Source organism: Akebia trifoliata, chromosome 2 (assembly GCF_017979445.1).
Source record: "Akebia trifoliata isolate Shusen 1 chromosome 2, ASM1797944v1, whole genome shotgun sequence".
NCBI lineage: Eukaryota > Viridiplantae > Streptophyta > Magnoliopsida > Ranunculales > Lardizabalaceae > Akebia > Akebia trifoliata.
In genome coordinates, this window is record NC_141376.1 from 33,100,831 (window position 1) to 33,118,905 (window position 18,075).

Sequence of the window (18,075 nt, forward strand, 5' to 3'; positions counted from 1 at the left end):
TGGAGAGGTGGTTCCCAGCCACGCACACGTTTCATATGCCAGAGACTGAGATTGGCATTCGGCCGTCCGATTTTGTCACTATCACTGGGATCTCTATGGAGGGAGAGGCCATTTTTCCTCATATGCTACCGTTAGACGAGGTTGCCGAGTTGATTGGGGCTCCCTATATTCCGGCTGGCGAGGTCAGCAAACTGCATAAGCTGGGTATGCGGTTTTTGTGGTCGACCCTAGGTCAGCGGGGTCGGACCGTGAGGCGAGGAGATGCCGATTTTGCTGCAGTCTTCCGCCTCAGTTTTCTGCTTTTGTGGGGAGTTGCTTCTTCTTGGAGGACGACTCCACTGTGATGACATGGTTTCTCCTTTTCTTCGAGACATCCGCCGAGTAGCTACCTATGACTGGGGGAGTCTGATTTATGGCACCATCCTTGGTGGCCTAGATCGCATCGTGGAGGGTATCACTTCCCCACGAGGTGGCGGTATCTCTGCCAGGTTCTTCTGGCCTTTTATCGAGGTATTTTCTTCTCAATCCTTGAACTTTTGGCTTCTTCTCTTATGATCTATCGGTCTGATCTTGTTGCTCCTTTTCTTCCAGCTTTTTGTACATGTACACTTTCCCTACTACCTTCCCGAGATGCGCCATCCAGATGAGGGCTACCCTCTTGGTGCTTTCTGGGCGACTCGAGACGGGCGTACTATCAAGAGCAATGCCCGTAGCGCTCGGGCCCACTTTGACAGGTGCAGGCTTCATGAGGTGAGTAACTTCTTTTGGTTTGTAGCACTAGAGCTTCTTTCCAATATGTTAGAATCTCATTGTTTCCCTTCTCTTTGTTGTGCAGATATTTTCAGTTACCTTTCCGGACCTTCCTCAGTCGGTCCAGGAGCGCCGAGAGGTGTGGGCAGCCTTCGATCGGGACATGCGACGGGAGATCTATCCCAGCTTCATTGGTCGTCTCCTCTATGTGTATTACTTTGGGGAGCGGCTATTCTTTCAGCATGACCGGTCTCTCAGTATCCCAGCAGCTCCGGTGACGCCTTCTTCTATGGATCTGTCGGCTGAGGAGTACTTGGCCCAGGTCGGTGGGGTACCAGCGCGAGGGCTTCTAGTGGAGGGTGATTATATCAGTTGGTTTAGGACCGCCTCCATTGGTTGCCTGATGCCTGCTATGCCCATGCGTGCCGGGGTTACTGAGATCGGCGGAGTCTTCATCCGGGAGCATGATGATACCGTGAGTCTTGACTTTTCTCTTTTTCTTGTCTTCTGATTCTCTATATCTGTTCAAGTCTAATTTTCTATTTTTTTCCTCAGATTGATGATCTACGTCGCCTCCGAGAGGGGTACAGTGTGATCGAGGCCCAGGCGGCCCGTTGTGCTGAGATGGAGGCTCGGTGGAGAGCGGCTCAGGCAGAGGTGGCAGCTCAGGCCGAGCGTATTCACGAGCTAGAGATGAGGCTGGCCATGAGGGAGTCTCGTGCGCAGGCTGAGATGGTACGTTCTTCTTTTTCCTTACCTCTTTCATTCCGTATTTCTATCACTGTAGGCTGATTGCTTTGTTTTCATGTGATGTTTCAGGACTATCATCGACGCCATGATGGGGCCAGCACATCTGCTCATCCACCTCCTCCTACTCAGGTACATTTAAGTTCGATTATTTTCTTTCATTAGCCTGCTTGCATATTTGCCTGTCATTTGAGTGCATCTGTTTATCTTTTCAGGCTTCGGACGGCGCCGGACCTTCTACCCGACCTCCAGCTTTTACTGTAGATTCTTCTGATATGGGTTTAGGGATGCATGATCTGCCTGCCTCTTCGGGTACCGACTTTGTCTTCTCCAGTCTGAGGGACGTAGATCTATCTGGCGTTGACTCTGCTGCTCGTGATGCTCCTGGATCAGATGATGATAGATCTTAGGATGTATTTATGGATATTTGAAATGCATGTATATATATCTTTTTGTATTTTGTGCACATTGTATAACTCTTTTTATGATATATACACCAGTGTTTATTTCATTTTGTATCCTTCGTGAAACTATGATTGAAACCATCGTTGAGCAACTGGGGTGGTAACATCAAATAACTAGGGTTTATGGGCCCCCTTTTTCGTTAATTCGACATTTTGAATGTACTGGTCCGTGCATGAAGCACGGACTGTGCTAATTTTGAACGGTCCGTGCTTCATGTACGGACTGTTTGAATTTTGAACGGTCCGTGCTTGAAGCACGGACTCAAGTGAATTTACTCAGTCCGTACTCACAGACCTTCATTTGGTCATTCTCTTTCACGATTTTTAGGAATTTCACACCCACTAGGGCATCAATGGAGCCCACTCATGCTTTGGAGGATTCAACCAACTTTGACATTACGGTTGAAAGCTCATCTCCCGCTCTTGAAGGTGACTTCATCCTTCCTAATCTCAAAAGGTACGCCGTTATAGACCCATTTTTACATCAATGGCTTAGCTCTATGACCCATGAAGAGAGAGTTAGGTGGGATTCCAACAAGCTTGGGTTCACTCTCTCTTTGTCAAAGGTCACTATCATGTGGGACTTGATAGAGACTCTTATGGGATTTTGGGTCCCGGAGCTCAATTTGTTTCGTTTTGGAGACAAAGAAATGACTCCTACGATTGAAGAGTTTGAGCGCATACTTGGCCTTTGCCAATCGCCTCGGGTGGTTGTACCACCTTTGCGTGAAAGTTATAGAAAAGAAGCGTCGGGATTCTTTGGGGTCACAAAGCAACAATTAGAACGGGTGGATGGAAACTCGAATCTCCTCAAGGTTTCTAAAGAATTTTTGCTTCGATGGCTTGGGGACACGGATTCTCCATCTCGATTTGATATTTTGACCTTGGTAGTAATGAATCAACTCTTGTTCACTCGGAACAATGAGTATGTGAATCTAGCTTTGATAAGCGTCCTCGACCAAGTTCGACAAGGTTTCAGGTTGGCTCCTATGCTTCTAGGGGGAACCTATTTGTCTCTCACGGTTTGTTCGAGCGGGAGAGAGCGAGTTTATCATGGGTGTGCTCCATTGTTGCAGGTAATGTCCCTTTCAAATTTGGAAACATCATGATTAGAGTTGGAGCCTTTAAATTTCGAGGCATTGTGATTTAGAGTTGACTTCCCTTTTTGTGCAGCTTTGGTTTTTCGATCATTTGGCTTTGACTACACCCATTAGTCGCCCTTTCAACGTCCATGCTGATTTAGTGATCTTGATGAACAAAAGGAAACCTCCTGTCCATTCTGGTGGCAAGTTGGGTTGGTTTGAAGGTTTGCAAGGTATGCCAGATGAAGAGATACGTTGGTTAGGCACCTTCCAGCCTTCGGCTTCACCGGTTCTCTCATTTTCAAAAAGTTGTTTTGCCGTATTGATTGGATTGACTGGGGCCACTCACTACATCCCTCTTCGCGTGTTGCGGCAATTTGGTGAGGAACAGGGTATAGTGACTCATGGAGATTTTGGAGAATTGGTCGGGTCTTTTTCTCCTTCTCCCCCTCATGGCAATTGCGTAATCGGTTAGAGAAAGCTTGGAAGAATGTGGTGACTCTTGACATCCTGTGTTCCCAGTTATTCTTTCTCGACTATCACTTGGATGCAACAACAGATCGCTGAGAGAACTTGTGCCACGCCTTCGGTTCAAGGGACGTCTTCTGGTTCTCGTTCTTTTGACCACCGTGATCGACTGGTGGAGATGAAGATGTCTCATAAGCAGATTGAGAAAATTTTGGCTACGTTCTGAGAATGATCTAAAGAACCAGATAGCTCGACTCGAGTCTTTGAAGAATGAAGAGTCTTCTATTCTGAGGGCAGAGATTGATGATCTCCGGGAAAGGCTTGCCCAGGGTCCTTGTTTTGATGCCTTTGCATCTTACCTGGTGAGCCGTGATGCTTCAGATGCCGAGGTGGTAATGATGGGGCAAGCTACCCGCATTCGTGCCTTAGAAGAGAGACTTGATTCCTTCTTCATTTATCGTCGTGATGTGTGATTGGCACATTTTTTTTATCTTTTTTGTATTTTCTTTTTCTTTACAAGACGTAATGTAAAACTTTTTGAAATGAAAGGAAAATAGGTTTTTTACTTACTTGGCCTCAGGTGTATCTATTGCTTCGAAAACATGATGTTTGAATAAGTCCTAGACTTTTCATCATTGGCCCAAAATAGTAGTTTTGAAAACATTTGAATTTTTGGTGATTTGTCTTTGTCGAATTGATATTGTAGATCCAAAATATGAAGACTTTTCGAAAAACCTTTGTTATCTCGATGATATTTGTGTTTTTGCCAACTACTGAGGATATAGATGTCAGCAGTTCTCAGGCTCTTTTAGAGTCATCCCCAGTGCCCCAGTACTGGGTGAATATCGATTGAGCATGGGACTTGGGATTTTGGGAAATTTTCGCCGTTCACAGTTTATACTCATGCGGGCCAGGAGTTCTTCATTTTGTTTTTTATTTTTTTGTTTTTTTTTTTGTTTTGTATTTTTTTTTCTTTTTTTGTTCCCTTATTGCCCCTGGTGTCAGTTACGGTTTTCACTAGACCCGGTTTCCACATTTTTGCGCATCGATGCCTTTTTGGGTTTTCATCGTGCCGGTGGCTTTGATCTTGCCATAGTCTGATTTTTTTACTCATAGCGCCCTTTCGGGTTTTTACTATGCTCTTTCAGATTATGCTTGTATTTTTTTTTTGTTGAAATTTTTCATTACAGATCTTGTTTGGAGCCTCTGTGTCTTTGTGGCTTGGTGACTCGAGTTGAGCTGCGAGATCGGCGACTCTACTCTTGTAGTGGCACTCTTTCTTGAGTAACAGATCTAGATTCCCCTCTCGAGCTTGCTGACGACTATTCGTGGCTCGGCAACTCAAGTTGAGCGACGAGATCGGCTACTCTACACTTCGAGTACTCTTTTTTTTCGAATTTCCGACCTGGACTCCCCTCTCGCGTCTTCCAACGACTAATAAGACTTGAGGTCCGGATCAAGCTGCCAGATCATTGGTGCTGCCACCGTCATTATGATGCCTTAGAACATTCCCTGATCCGAAAGGACTTTTAATGGGACGAAGTGTTGGCTAAGGCTGAGTGTAGTGGAAAGGTACAAAAAGGTTAAGATAGGTTCGTCTAGAGTGGGTTAGACTTGGGGTTCGTCTATTTTTGTTTCGAAAAGGTGATCTATGTCTCCTCCTAGCGTCTCTCGAACTTGTTTAGGCTGGAGATTTGGGTCGAGGTCAGATTAAGTGTCCGAGTTTTTGAATTTTTTGATATTTTTTTTTTGTATTTTAGCCGTTCACAGTTTATCCTCATGCGGGCCAGGAGTATGGCGCTTTGGCTTTTTGGATTTTCTTTTCTTTTGTCTTTTTTTTCTTTTCGTTTTTTTTTTTTTGTTTCTCTTTTGTAACGTTGACTTGCCCCAGTCTTGGGTTAAGAAATGAATGTGATGGCTCAAAGGGGTTGACTAGGGTTAGATAATTTGTTTGGGATAGCAAAGATGGCCTTTCGTCATCTCAGGGTCAGATCTCAAGCGTAGTACTTTTTAACGGTGTCAGCATTGATCGGTTGAGGGAAGACTTGTCTGTCCATTTCTGTAAGGATCAAAGCTCCTCCCGTCATTACCTTCTGCACAATGAATGGTCCCTCGTAATTTGGTCTGAATTTTCCCCTAGCATCTTCTTGTATTGGTAAGATCTTTTTCAAGACAAGGTCTTCTGGTGAGAAATTTCGAGGTTTGACTTTTTTGTTGTAGGCTCGGGCTATTCGTCTCTGATAGATCTGTCCATGGCAAATGACTGCAAGACGCTTCTCTTCAATCAGATTTAGTTGATCAAATCGGGTTTGAACCCATTCTGTTTCATCCAACTCTGCTTCTTTTAAGATCCGGAGGGAGGGAATCTCGACCTCGACGGGTAAGACTGCTTCCATCCCATAGACCAGTGAATACGGAGTTGCCCCAGTTGAGGTTCGAAATGAAGTCCGATAAGCGTGAAGGGCGAAAGGCAACATGTCGTGCCAATCTTTGTAAGTGACTGCCATTTTCTCGATGATCCTTTTGATGTTCTTGTTGGCAGCTTCAACAGCTCCGTTCATTTTGGGCCTGTAAGGTACAGAGTTGTGATGAGTGATCTGGAAGTCTTCGCACATCTTGATCATGTCTCTATTATTGAAATTCTTGGCGTTGTCGGTTACCAACCCGTTGGGAAGCCCATATCTGCAGATGATATTGTTCTTGACAAACTTCAGAACACTGTTCTTTGTGACATTGACATAAGAAGCGGCCTCTACCCATTTCGTAAAATAATCGATAGCGACTAGGATGAAGCGGTGCCCATTTGAAGCTTTTGGCGAAATCTGTCCAATAACGTCCATGCCCCAGAGTGAGAAGGGCCAAGGAGTAGTCATGTTGTGCAATTCCGAAGGTGGCGCGTTGATCTTATTGGCATAGATCTGGCAAAGATGGCATTTACGGACGTGTTGGTAACAGTCACTTTCCATTGTTGTCCAGTAATATCCCATTCTCATGATCTTTTTAGCAAGCATGTGACCATTCATGTGGGGTCCGCAGACTCCACCATGCACGATTTCGATCAGTCGTTTTACTTCTATTTCTGTCACACATCGGAGTAATACTTCATGGTGCGATTTTTTGTACAATATGCCATTGCTCAGGAAGAATTGGCCTGCCAACTTCTGAATAGTCCTTCGATCATTTGACGTCGCGTCTGATGGGAGAGTTCGATCTTCGAGGTAGGCTTTGATGTCTGAGTACCAAGGCTTTTCTTCAGATTCTTCTACTTCGACGGGTAGGCAATAAGCTGGTTCGTCTTGAAGTCCGATCTCAATAGGATCAATGACTAAGTCCTCTGAGATACTGATCATAGAAGCGAGCGTTGCTAGTGCATCAACAAATTGATTTTTGGCTCTCGGCATATACGTGAATGAAATCCTGTTGAAGCTTGAGCTTAACTCTTCGAGGTACTCGTGGTAAGGAATCAATCTCTGCTCTCGGGTCTTCCATTCTCCAGTTGTCTGATAAACTACTAGGCTCGAGTCTCCGAAGACATCGATCTCATCTACCTCGAGATCCAGTGCTGCTTTCAACCCTGCTATGCACGCTTCGTATTCAGCCTCGTTGTTAGAACATTGGAACTTTAGTCTTATTGCAATTGGCATGTGGGACCCATTTGGTTTGATCAAGACTGCCCCTATTCCGTTTCCCTTCTGATTTGCTGCTCCGTCGAAGTACATTTTCCAGCCTGGTTCTTCGTCATCGTCTTCAATCTCAGTGAGCAATATGGCTTCGTCAGGAAAGTTTGTCTTTAATGGTTCGTAATCAGGCAATGGATGCTCGGCTAAATGGTCGGCAATGGCTTGTCCCTTTATGGCCTTTTGAGTGACATAGGTGATGTCAAACTCAGATAGTAATAATTGCCATTTTGCAGTACGACCCGTTAATGCTGGTTTTTCGAAGAGATACTTGAGCGGGTCCATTCGAGCAATGAGCATAGTTGAGTAGCTGAGGAGATAGTGGCGTAGTCGTTGAGATGCCCAGACCAATGCACAACAAGTCTTCTCGAGTGCCGAATACTTTGCCTCATAATCAGTAAATTTTTTGCTGAGGTAATAAATGGCCTGTTCTTTTCTGCCTGACTCATCGTGTTGCCCCAGTACACAGCCCATAGACGTTTCTTGCACCGAGATATACATTAGTAAGGGTCGCCCTGGCGTAGGAGGAACCAAGACTGGCGGATTGAGCAAATATTTCTTTATCTTGTCGAAGGCTTCTTGACAGTCTTCGTTCCATGCTTTCGGCATATCTTTTCTGAGTAGCTTAAATACTGGTTCGCAAATAGGCGTGAGTTGCGCAATGAATCTGCTGATATACTGTATTCTACCCAAAAATGCTCGGACGTCCTATTCTGATACCGGTGCTTTCATTTCGAGAATGTACTTGGTCTTTGCTGGGTCTATCTCAATGCCTCTTCTACTGACGATGAAGCCTAATAACTTGCCTGATGTTGCCCCGAATACACACTTTGCTGGGTTGAGTCTTAAGCTGTATTTCCTTAGCCTGTCGAACATTTTCTTGAGATTTACCAGGTGATCTTCTTCTATGCCTGATTTAGCGATCATATCATCTACGTAGACTTCCATTTCCTTGTGGATCATGTCGTGGAATAAAGCCTTAATTGTGCGTTGATAGGTTGCCCCTGCATTTTTAAGCCCAAACGGCATGACTTTGTAATGAAAAGTACCCCAGGGTGTAATGAATGCTGTCTTCTCTTGGTCTTCTTCTACCATTTTTATCTGATTGTATCCAGAGAAACCATCCATGAATGAGAACATACCATGCCCCGCTGTGCTATCGACTAGAGTGTTGATACGAGGTAGTGGAAAATCGTCCTTAGGACTGGCTTTGTTCAAATCCCGATAGTCGACACACATTCGTACTTTCCCGTCCTTCTTTGGTACCGGAACGACATTGGCTAGCCATTCGGGGTACGTGGAGACTGCGAGAAATCCTGCTTGGAACTGTTTCATCACTTCGTCTTTGACTTTGAGTGTCCATTCTGGCTTAAGTCTTCTTAACTTTTGTTTGATCGGCTTGCTCCCAGGTGCGATCGGCAACTTATGAACAACAAGATCCGTGTCCAAACCGGACATATCTTTGTAAGACCAGGCGAAGATGTCTTGATAGTTACGCAGTAGTTCGATCATTTCTTCTTTTTGCTGAGGGGTCAACAAGGCTCCGATTTTTACAACACGTGGGTCATCTTCAGTACCAAGATTAACTGAGTCTGTATCTTCAATGTTTAGCTGAACACCCTTTTCATGTCGTTCTAACAGGTCCTTGATTTCTTTAGGAGGGTATTCCACTTCGTCCTCAGACTCTTCTTCAATTCCCATGAGATCGAAGTCGAGTTCAAGATCGAAGTCATACTTGTCCTTTTCATATCCTGTTCTGTCCAAAGGTCCATTCGATTGAGACAAATCCCTTAAATTCTGAGAAAACTCTTTTTTTTTTTTTTGGAATATATCTATTTTTTGAGATTTTGAAAGCTTTTTGATTTTTACTTTTTTGTAGACTTTTTGATTTTTTTGATTTTTGAAGAATTTTTGATTTTTTTGGTTTTTGCGTGCTATTCTCCGGACATCTGAAATAAAAAGAGCAGTCATGCATTAGTAAAGATAGGGAGCCCTCAAAATAGTCTTTACCCGAGGACGAGGGCTCGTTATGATCCTCGGGCAAACTAATGTTGCCTAACGGCGTTTTTTTTTGGAGGCCTCGACAGCCTCAAGTGTCAATGGGAATTCTTCCCAGTTGAACAGTGTTTCCCCTTCTTTGAGGGGGCGGATAAGATGTGAAGGTGATGTGTTGGGTGATTTGGTTGATGGTTCGGAGATAACCATGATCTCCGATTGATTGTGTTGTTGTCAGGTGGGGCACAGTCCTCCCAAACTCGGTGGGATGACGACTGATGCCCAGTCAATGCCCTTTGGAAAGGGTGATTTGGTTGATGTTCGGAGATAACCATGATCTCCGATTGATTGTTGTTGTTGTCAGGTTGGGGCACAGTCCCTCCCAAACTCGGTGGGATGACGACTGATGCCCAGTCAATGCCCTTTGGAAAGGGTAATTTGTTCCCCTGGCCAGTAGTGATTCCCATTTTGATGGATTTTGGAGCGGTCTCCGATGGACTTTCCTCGGAATCCCCATTGAACAAAATGTCAATGCCCTCTACGAAGGATGATTGGGACTCGACGATTGGGTCTTCATGAATGTGCACGGGCTTGAGATTTACCATTTTTGACCTTTTAGCCGTTGGTGGTTCCGATAAGCCCTCAGGTCTGATATGGGATTTCGGAAAGCTTACACTGATGTGAAGGACTCGTCCTAGGTTCCAGATGTTCGGCTCACGATTTTGTTTTCTTGCTAGTCGAAGCTTTTTCTTCTTATCATTCATTTCTGCAATATCCCTTTTCGTAGGTCTAAAGCCTAGACCAAAATAAGGAGTATGCTTCACTGCTTCGACTGGTGTAGCTCTTCCTCTTCCCCCTGGTCCCAACCCTCGCTTGGGTCGGTAACCTCCCCTTTTCATGATCCGACCAATCATAAGGTTTGCTCTCGATGGCTTTGCCTTTACCTTTTCATTTCCCTTCTCGATATGGTTAACAGCCGCGAATTGGTACGAATGGTAGAGTGCCTTATCCTTTGTCATTTCGATATCAATGAATGGCACGTCTGGGGCTCTCTCAGCTGGTATAAGGTTCTCTGCCAATACTGATACCATCCTTTGTCCCATGATAAATTTGACTCTTTGGTGCAACGAGGAAGGCACAGCCCCGGCAGTATGGATCCAAGGCCTACCCAGTAACAAGTTGAAGGTCGTTGGTATTTCCATGACTTCAAACGTCACTTCAAAGGTGCAAGGTCCTATTGTGATTGGTAGGTTCACTTCGCCCAACGAGTCCCTTTTCGAACTATCGAACCCTTGAACAACCTTATTGTTGGGTTTCACATACGACCAATCGGCGTTCAACTTTCGGTAGGTCTCAAGTGGACAAACATTAAGCGCTGAGCCATTGTCGATCAGCACCCTGGCAACCATCATGCCCTTGCATATGACCATAATGTTCAGTGGCTCGACATGCCCCGTCCCTTCAGGTGTAAACTCACTTTCAGTGAAAATAATAGGATTGGGGGCCATGATTTGGCCAACTGTTTGCTCTAACTGTGCTGGTGTCGTGGTCGAAGGTACATGTGATCCTCTTAGGACTTTTAACAATGCCTTCTGATGCTCTTCTGATTTTTGCATTAATCCTAGGATGCTGACTTGGTCTGGCTGCTTGTTCAATCTGTCTATTATGTTATGCTCTCTCTTGAGGATGAGCTTAATAAAGTCTGTGGCTTCTTTGTCTGTCACTTTCGCTTCAACTTCTTTATCTGTCGCTTTCACCTCTTCTTTCTTCTGGTCATTCTCGTCCATCTTGCCCTTTCCTTTTTCCTTCCTCTTTTCCTCATTTGTTATCCCTTGTGTTGTTTCTTCAATCTTTTCCTTGATGCTTACCCCTTTTGTTGGTATTTTTTTGCATCTCCCTACTTTTGTCATGTTACCGATATCAGCCACCATTGCTTTCTTCATTATTTCGACTCCGGCGGTTGTGGTGATAGTAGTCTCATAACTCCAGGGAACTGCCTGGATAGAGCTATAGGGGAATGGTTTGGGTGAATGTATGGTCATGGGGGGTGGATCGGGTTTCATATTGAGAATGAGAGGAGGTGGTGGTGATTTGGATGTAGTGGTAGCAGGAGGGGTTGATGAAGTGTATGGGATAATGAGTGGTGGACGTGGAGATGCAGTGTATGGTATGTGAAGAGGAGGTCGGGTTGATCCTTGAGAAGTTGGCGGTGTGTACGGTATGACAAGAGGGGGTCGGGTCGAACTTTGATGATGGGGTGATCCATAAGGTATGACCAAAGGTAGTCGGGTAGTAGCATTTTGATGAGTGGGATGGATGGTGAGGTCGGCTAATCTGAGCGGTAGTGAATTTTGGGGTGAGTTGGTTGTGTAATGGTTGACTGTGCTGACTGTTGGTGCTTCTGATCCCTGAGTTAGATGGACCCTGATTTTGGACCCGATAGGTGCTATCAGATCCGAAGGATTAAAGTAGAGCTCTCCACAGATGACATTTACCCTGTGCCCACTCCCCTCCCCATTATGAGTAGGTAGGGGGTTTTGATTGATGTTCTGTTGTTGCGGTGGGTTGGGAGGTCCATCCAGGATAAGAGCCTTCTTATCAATTAGATTCTGCACCTGATGTTTGAGCTGCCAGCATTGGTCTGTAGAGTGCCCCGGTGCACCTATATGAAATTCACAAAACAAATTGGGGTTGTACCCCGGCCTTTGGCAGCTTCAGGATTTGGTGGACGTTTTACAAGATACTCACCCTTGAGCAGGATTGGCAGTAACTCAGATAATGTCATGGGTAGCCTGGTAAACACTCTATTAACCCTGTTCGGCCTTGCTTGTTGATTCTGCCCATATAGTGATGCCTGCTGCGTTTGTGGAGGAACTGTCCGGAAGGGATTCTGCGGCACTGGAGCCCAAGCAGCTCGAGGAACTGGCGCCCAAGTTGCCTGGGGTGCCTGTGGCCGCTGAGCTGGTGCTTGAATGATGAGAGGTTGGCTGGGTTGTACATTATTGACTTGGGTTTCCTCTTTCTTCTTGACAAAAGGCACTGATTTCTTTTGTGCCGAGGACCCCACTGTTGCACTCAAGGCTGTGAAGTCAAATATTAGACCGGTTCGGATCCCGTCCTCGACCCGGTCTGCCACTTGAACTAAATTCGAGAATGTGCCTGTAGTGTGTCCAACCAAATGAGTGTAAAAGGCATGCCCCAGTGTTGAGATAAATGTAGTGTTCATCTCCTGTTCAGTCATCGCGGGCCGTACTTGTGAAGCGGACTCCCGCCATCTCTGGGCATACTCTTTCACTGTCTCCTTGTGTTTCCTCGTCATCTTAGCCATATCGTTTCGATCCAGACCCACATCTGTATTGAACCGGTAATTGTGCCAGAACATTTCAGCCAAGTCCTGCCAACTCTTGATGAGTGTATGGTCCAATCCTGAGAACCACTTGAGAGCCGGTCCTGTTAAGCTTCTTTGGAAAAGTTGTACCAGCAATCTGTCATCTTGGCCATATTGGCACATTGACCCACAATACAATTTGAGGTGTGACAGAGGACACCCAACACCATTATATTTCTCGAATTCCGGGCATTTAAACTTAGCGGGCAGCTGTGCGTTGGGATAGAAGCATAGGTCCCTGAATCTTGTTCCTCCCAAAGTATTGGTGCCTTTCATCCGCCGCATTTCCTCCTGGAGAGATTCAATCTGTCGGGCCATTTTGTCGTCGGTAGCACTCTTAGCTTCAGGAGCCCTAAAGTCACACTCGTCATCTGGGATCATCACTGGAGGTGGTGGGTTCTGTGGTATATAGAGCGGAGGACCCTGATATATTGGCACAGTAGGAGGTGGGGTGGTTTGTTGTTCTGGTCGTATTTGCTCAGGGGGTTCGGGGTTTGACCCGGATGCTTGATGCTGAGTTGCCTGTGCTTGCAGAAAATTGGTGCTACTCAAGACAACCGCCAAGATTTGTTCTTGCCTTTTCGTTGTTTCTAACAGCTTTGCTATCATTGCATTAGCTTCGGCCAGTTCATTTGTAGCAGGTTGTGGTTCATCTGAGTTACTCATGGTTGATAAGGATGATCGGAGAAAGTATGGAGGCTTCTCAGGAAGTTTGTACTTTTTTCGTTTGGCCACCTGTGGGTACAGAAGACCAAGTGTTACTATCTTACTTACAAAAAGGAAAATGCATGATGTTTTATTAAGTCCGCTAATTATTATGGGATGGTACTCAAAAAGGGAAATTTAGTTATCTGAGTTTGAAAATACAGTTCGTCAGCGCGGAGCTGGATTGTTTTTAAGAGAAAATAATTACATCAGCATGAAGCTGGCATCGACACGGGATCGGTAAAACGGTTTTGAAAAGAAATTACATCAGCACGGAGCTGGCATCGACACGGAGTCGGTAAAACGGTTTGAAAATAAATTACATCAGCACGGAGCTGGCATCGACACGGAGTCGGTAAAATGGTTTGAAAAGAAATTACGTCAGCACGGAGCTGGCATCGACACGGAGTCGGTAAAACGGTTTGAAAATAAATTACATCAGCACGGAGCTGGCATCGACATGGAGTCGATAAAACGGTTTGAAAAGAAATTACATCAGCACGGAGCTGGCATCGACATGGAGTCGGTAAAACAGTTTGAAAAGAAATTACATCAGCACGGAGCTGGCATCGACACGGAGTCGGTAAAACGGTTTGAAAAGAAATTACATCAGCACGGAGCTGGCATCGACATGGAGTCGGTAAGGTATTTTGAAAAGAAATTACCTCAGCACGGAGCTGGCATCGACACGGAGTCGGGAAAACATTTTGAAAAGAAATTACATCAACACGGAGCTGGCATCGACACGGAGTCGGTAAGGTATTTTGAAAAGAAATTACCTCAGCACGGAGCTGGCATCGACACGGAGTCGGTAAGGTATTTTGAAAAGAAATTACCTCAGCACGGAGCTGGCATCGACACGGAGTCGGTAAAACATTTTTTTTTTTTTTTTTTTAAAGGTAATTTCATCAGCACGGGGCTGGCATCGGCACTGAGTCGGGAAGACATTTTGAAAAGAAATTTCTGAGATAAACTGAGTTAGAATAACCCCTATTTTTGGCAGCCCCCAATTCAGTTCTCTGAAATCATCGTCGGCCAGGCGGATCTCCAAGGAAGAGGCGGCGCACAATGGCACTCTTAAATCACCTTGTTCCTTGAATAGACGTAGTCTATCCCCCTCGTATCAACAGGGTAAGATCTTTCTAGGCACCGACTTTGATCAAGGACTGCAATTGGTGCTTTGTTAACATCTTTTTTATTTTTTATTTTTGTTTTTTATTTTTGTTTTTTATTTTTGTTTTTTTTTTTTTTGAAAAAGTAGAATGTGTTTGAGTTGATTGATTGGTTGTTATCTTTATTAGATCATAGATGGATCATGAACTTGATTCGATATGGGTCGTGAACTTGGTTTGTTGTGGATCTGAGTTGTGGACCCAGTTGACGTGGATCTGGGTCGTAGACCCAGTTTGATTGGATTTGGGTCGTGGACCCAGTTGACATGGATCTGGGTCGTGGACCCAGTTGATTGGATCTGGGTTGTGGACCCAGTTTGATTGGATTTGGGTCGTGGACCCAGTTGAAATGGATCTGGGTTGAGGACCCAGTTTGACATGGATCTGGGTCGTGGACCCAGTTTGGTTGGATCTGGGTCGTGGACCCAGTTTGACATGGATCCGGGTTGGGGACCCAGTTAGACATGGATCTAGGTTGAGAACCCAGTTTGAAATGGATCTGGGTCGTGGACCCAGTTGACATGGATCTGGGTTGGGAACCCAATTGGAAATGGATCTAGGTCGTGGACCCAGTTTGAAATGGATCTGGGTCGTGGACCCAGTTTGGTTGGATCTGGGTCGTGGACCCCTCTTGAAGTGAATACTCAATGAAGGAAAAGTTTGATTATGACCGAGATTGATAGTGAGCCGCGTTGGGGAAAATCCGTTTGGAGCGGGATCGATTATGAGTAGTAGGCCCTGAGTTTTATAATAAAGTAAATCATTTGATCGTTTTTAAGCTTTAAAACTCAAAATAAAAAAAACTTCGAGAAGAAAAGTTGTCAGGACTGACATAAGGAATACAATGAAAAAAAAAAAAATTTTTTTTTTTTGGGTCCGTTTTTCAAGCACGGACCTAACACATTTTGGCTGGTCCGTGCTTCAAGTACGGACCAGAACATCAAAATTTTTTTTTTTGTTTTTTTTGTTTTGGGTCCGTTTTTCATGCACGGACCTAACACTTTTTGGCTGGTCCGTGCTTCAAGTACGGACCAGAACATAAATTTTTTTTTTTTTACGGGTCCGTGCTTCATGCACGGACCTAAGAAAATTTGCCCAGTCCGTTTTCTAAGCACGGACTTGACAATATTTCTTGAGTCCGTGCTTCAAGCACGGACCAGAACCTTTTCTGGCCTTCCAACCGTGCTCTGTTTTTTATCCTCATCCCATTTTGGCCCAAAATTTCTGGGTTTTGAGGCACATAGCCTCTGTTTTTTGGCTTGGGCCACAAAAAATGTCACTTTTTTTTTTTTTTTTTTTGATGATGCAATTATAAATAAAATGACTTTCCCCTTTACCTAGGGGGACATAAAACAACATGTAAAACGGGAAACTTCCTAATATCTATACAACTTGCCATCGTGGGCTACAAGAAAAGAAATAAAATTACAACACATACACGTGGATGGATACGGAATTAAATTTTGGAAACCTTAGTGTCCTTTGTCTATTATTTGCGCTTTGATGCATGTGGCTTGTAGGTAGTTTTTCGGCTACCCATTCTTCAAACCTTGATGGACACCGAATTGCACACATCCTAGGTTGGTGAATGGGGTGGATGTTCTCCTCCCAACCACCCAAAATAGCGATCTCGGGGGCTTGAGAGTACCGGCATCCGGGGTTAGAAATTTAAAGAGGAGGGGGGTGGCTTATGCATAGGGGTGTGAGTCGCATGTGCATGTGCGTGCATTCTTTGAATTGTATCCATCCTTACATCCTTTGTCCAACAAAATAGAACACATATACAAAGCGTGAAATAAGTAAATATTACAAGCATTCTTCAATGAAAATAAGAATAGAAAAAAAGAGACATGAAAAATGTTAGAAGGTGAGCACAAATACGGAAACGAAAACACACATTTTTTTATTTTGTTTTTAGAAATAATGACCGAATCAAAAGAGGGTCGGACTCACTATTCTTGCCTCCCCAGTGGAGTCGCCAAGCTGTGGACACGGGATTTTAAACATTTTTAAAACATCCCTCCACTTTGGGGTGTTTTGGAGTCGCCACCATTCAAATTGGTAAGGGGGTGTGAATGGTCACCCGGATTTGTATTTTTTGAAAAATCATGTCATTTTGCCATTTTTTGTTAACTCTCGTAAGATAAGGTGTATGGTCCAACCTTTGATTCGAAGGTAAGGGGGTCCATTTATGGAGTAGGGAAGGTATTAGGCACCCTACTCCATCCACGTAATGTGGTAACCTCGGATTCGGTCATTTTTAAAATAAAAGAAAATAAATGAAAAATAATTTGATGTATGCCCTCAAGTGTGAGGGGCTTTGATATTGATTTAGTCCATTGAGGGCACCCTTATTGAAAAAGGGGCCCTTGAAGGACTCAAATCATTGTGGTGTGTGCAAAGTGTGGGAAAAGGGAAAGTAGAAGAGGGGATGTAGAGGGGGTGTTCCTTTTGTTGAACCCACCTTGTCCCAATCTTGATCTTCAAGTATGTCTTCCCTTGAGTTGACTTGGACTTGCTTGAGGTTGTAGAAGATTGAGTTGAGTTGAGAGTGAGGTGTTGAGAGTAGAGTAGAGTAGAGATTTGTAGTTTTGGAGGATTTTTTATCAAAATTTCATTAGTTAGTGTAGGAAGAGAATGGAAGGGTTTTTATAGAAGTTGGGAGGTATTTTAGGGGTATAATAGGGTGAGGATTTAGAATAGTGGATAATGACATGGGTTTTTTAGAGGAAAAGGGTATGAAATTTGAGATGAAAATGAGGGTATTTTTGTAATGATGGAAATGGGTTGTGTTTTAACCCAAATGGTTTGGATCTTACCCAAATCCATTTGGGTAGAGTGTTTGGTGGGGTGAGATGAGTGATGGTTGATGGGAGGAGTGGTGGTGTAAGGGAGTTGTTTGGAGAAGGAGTGTTGAGATGGTTGAAGAAGTATGGTGTTTGATTTGGAGAGATGAGTGGTGATTGGTTTGATTTTGAGAGGATTGAAGGGATGATGACATGTGGCAAATGGAGAAATGAAGAGATTGGTTGATTGATGATGGTGGTTAGATGATTAGAGATAAGAGTATGGGAGGTATGGGTTGAGGTATGGGTTGAGGTGATTTTATGGGAGTGTTTTAAGGGAAAGTGATGGATAGATATGGGTTGTGATGTGGGTGGTTAAAGAATGGGGGATAGGTTAGAGTGTATAGGGTATGGGTTGAGTTGTGGGTTGTTGATGATGAGAGGATGGGGAGTAGGTTAGGTTAGGGTAGGGTTATGGGTTGAGTTGTGGGTTGTTGGTGATAAGAGGATGGGGAATAGATTAGGTTAGGGTAGGGTTATGGGTTGAGTTGATTAGATGAGGGAGGTGGAAGAAGATGATGACATGTGTCATCTCTTGGTGATTGGTTTGATGTGATGATGATAGGTTGGATTGGATTTGGGTAGTGAAGTGGGCTTTGGGCTTTAGTGGTAGATTGGGTAGGGTTTTGGGCTTAGGTGATGGATTTGGGTTGGGTTGTAGAATAGGTGATGGATTTGGGTTGGGTTGTAGAATAGTGTTGAGTTGGGTTTATGTTGGATTGGGCTTAAGTTGGATTGGGTTTAAGTTGAATGGATTGGGTTGATTTTAAGGATGTATGAG

The 18,075-nt window shown here is 44.4% G+C and overlaps 2 protein-coding genes across 2 annotated transcripts; both read left to right on the forward strand.

Moving 5' to 3' along the window:
• Positions 1-348: 348 nt before the first annotated feature.
• Positions 349-1,309, forward strand: LOC147410194 (uncharacterized). The gene is made up of 3 exons (XM_086432071.1): positions 349-510; positions 592-750; positions 836-1,309. Exons 1-3 carry the CDS (start codon positions 349-351, stop codon positions 1,259-1,261), a joined length of 747 nt encoding a protein of 248 aa, XP_086288197.1. The 3' UTR covers positions 1,262-1,309.
• Positions 1,310-1,311: 2 nt separating this feature from the next.
• On the forward strand, positions 1,312-1,907 carry LOC147410195 (uncharacterized). Its single transcript, XM_086432072.1, has 3 exons — positions 1,312-1,485; positions 1,570-1,629; positions 1,713-1,907. Exons 1-3 carry the CDS (start codon positions 1,375-1,377, stop codon positions 1,905-1,907), a joined length of 366 nt encoding a protein of 121 aa, XP_086288198.1. The 5' UTR covers positions 1,312-1,374.
• Positions 1,908-18,075: the final 16,168 nt, after the last annotated feature.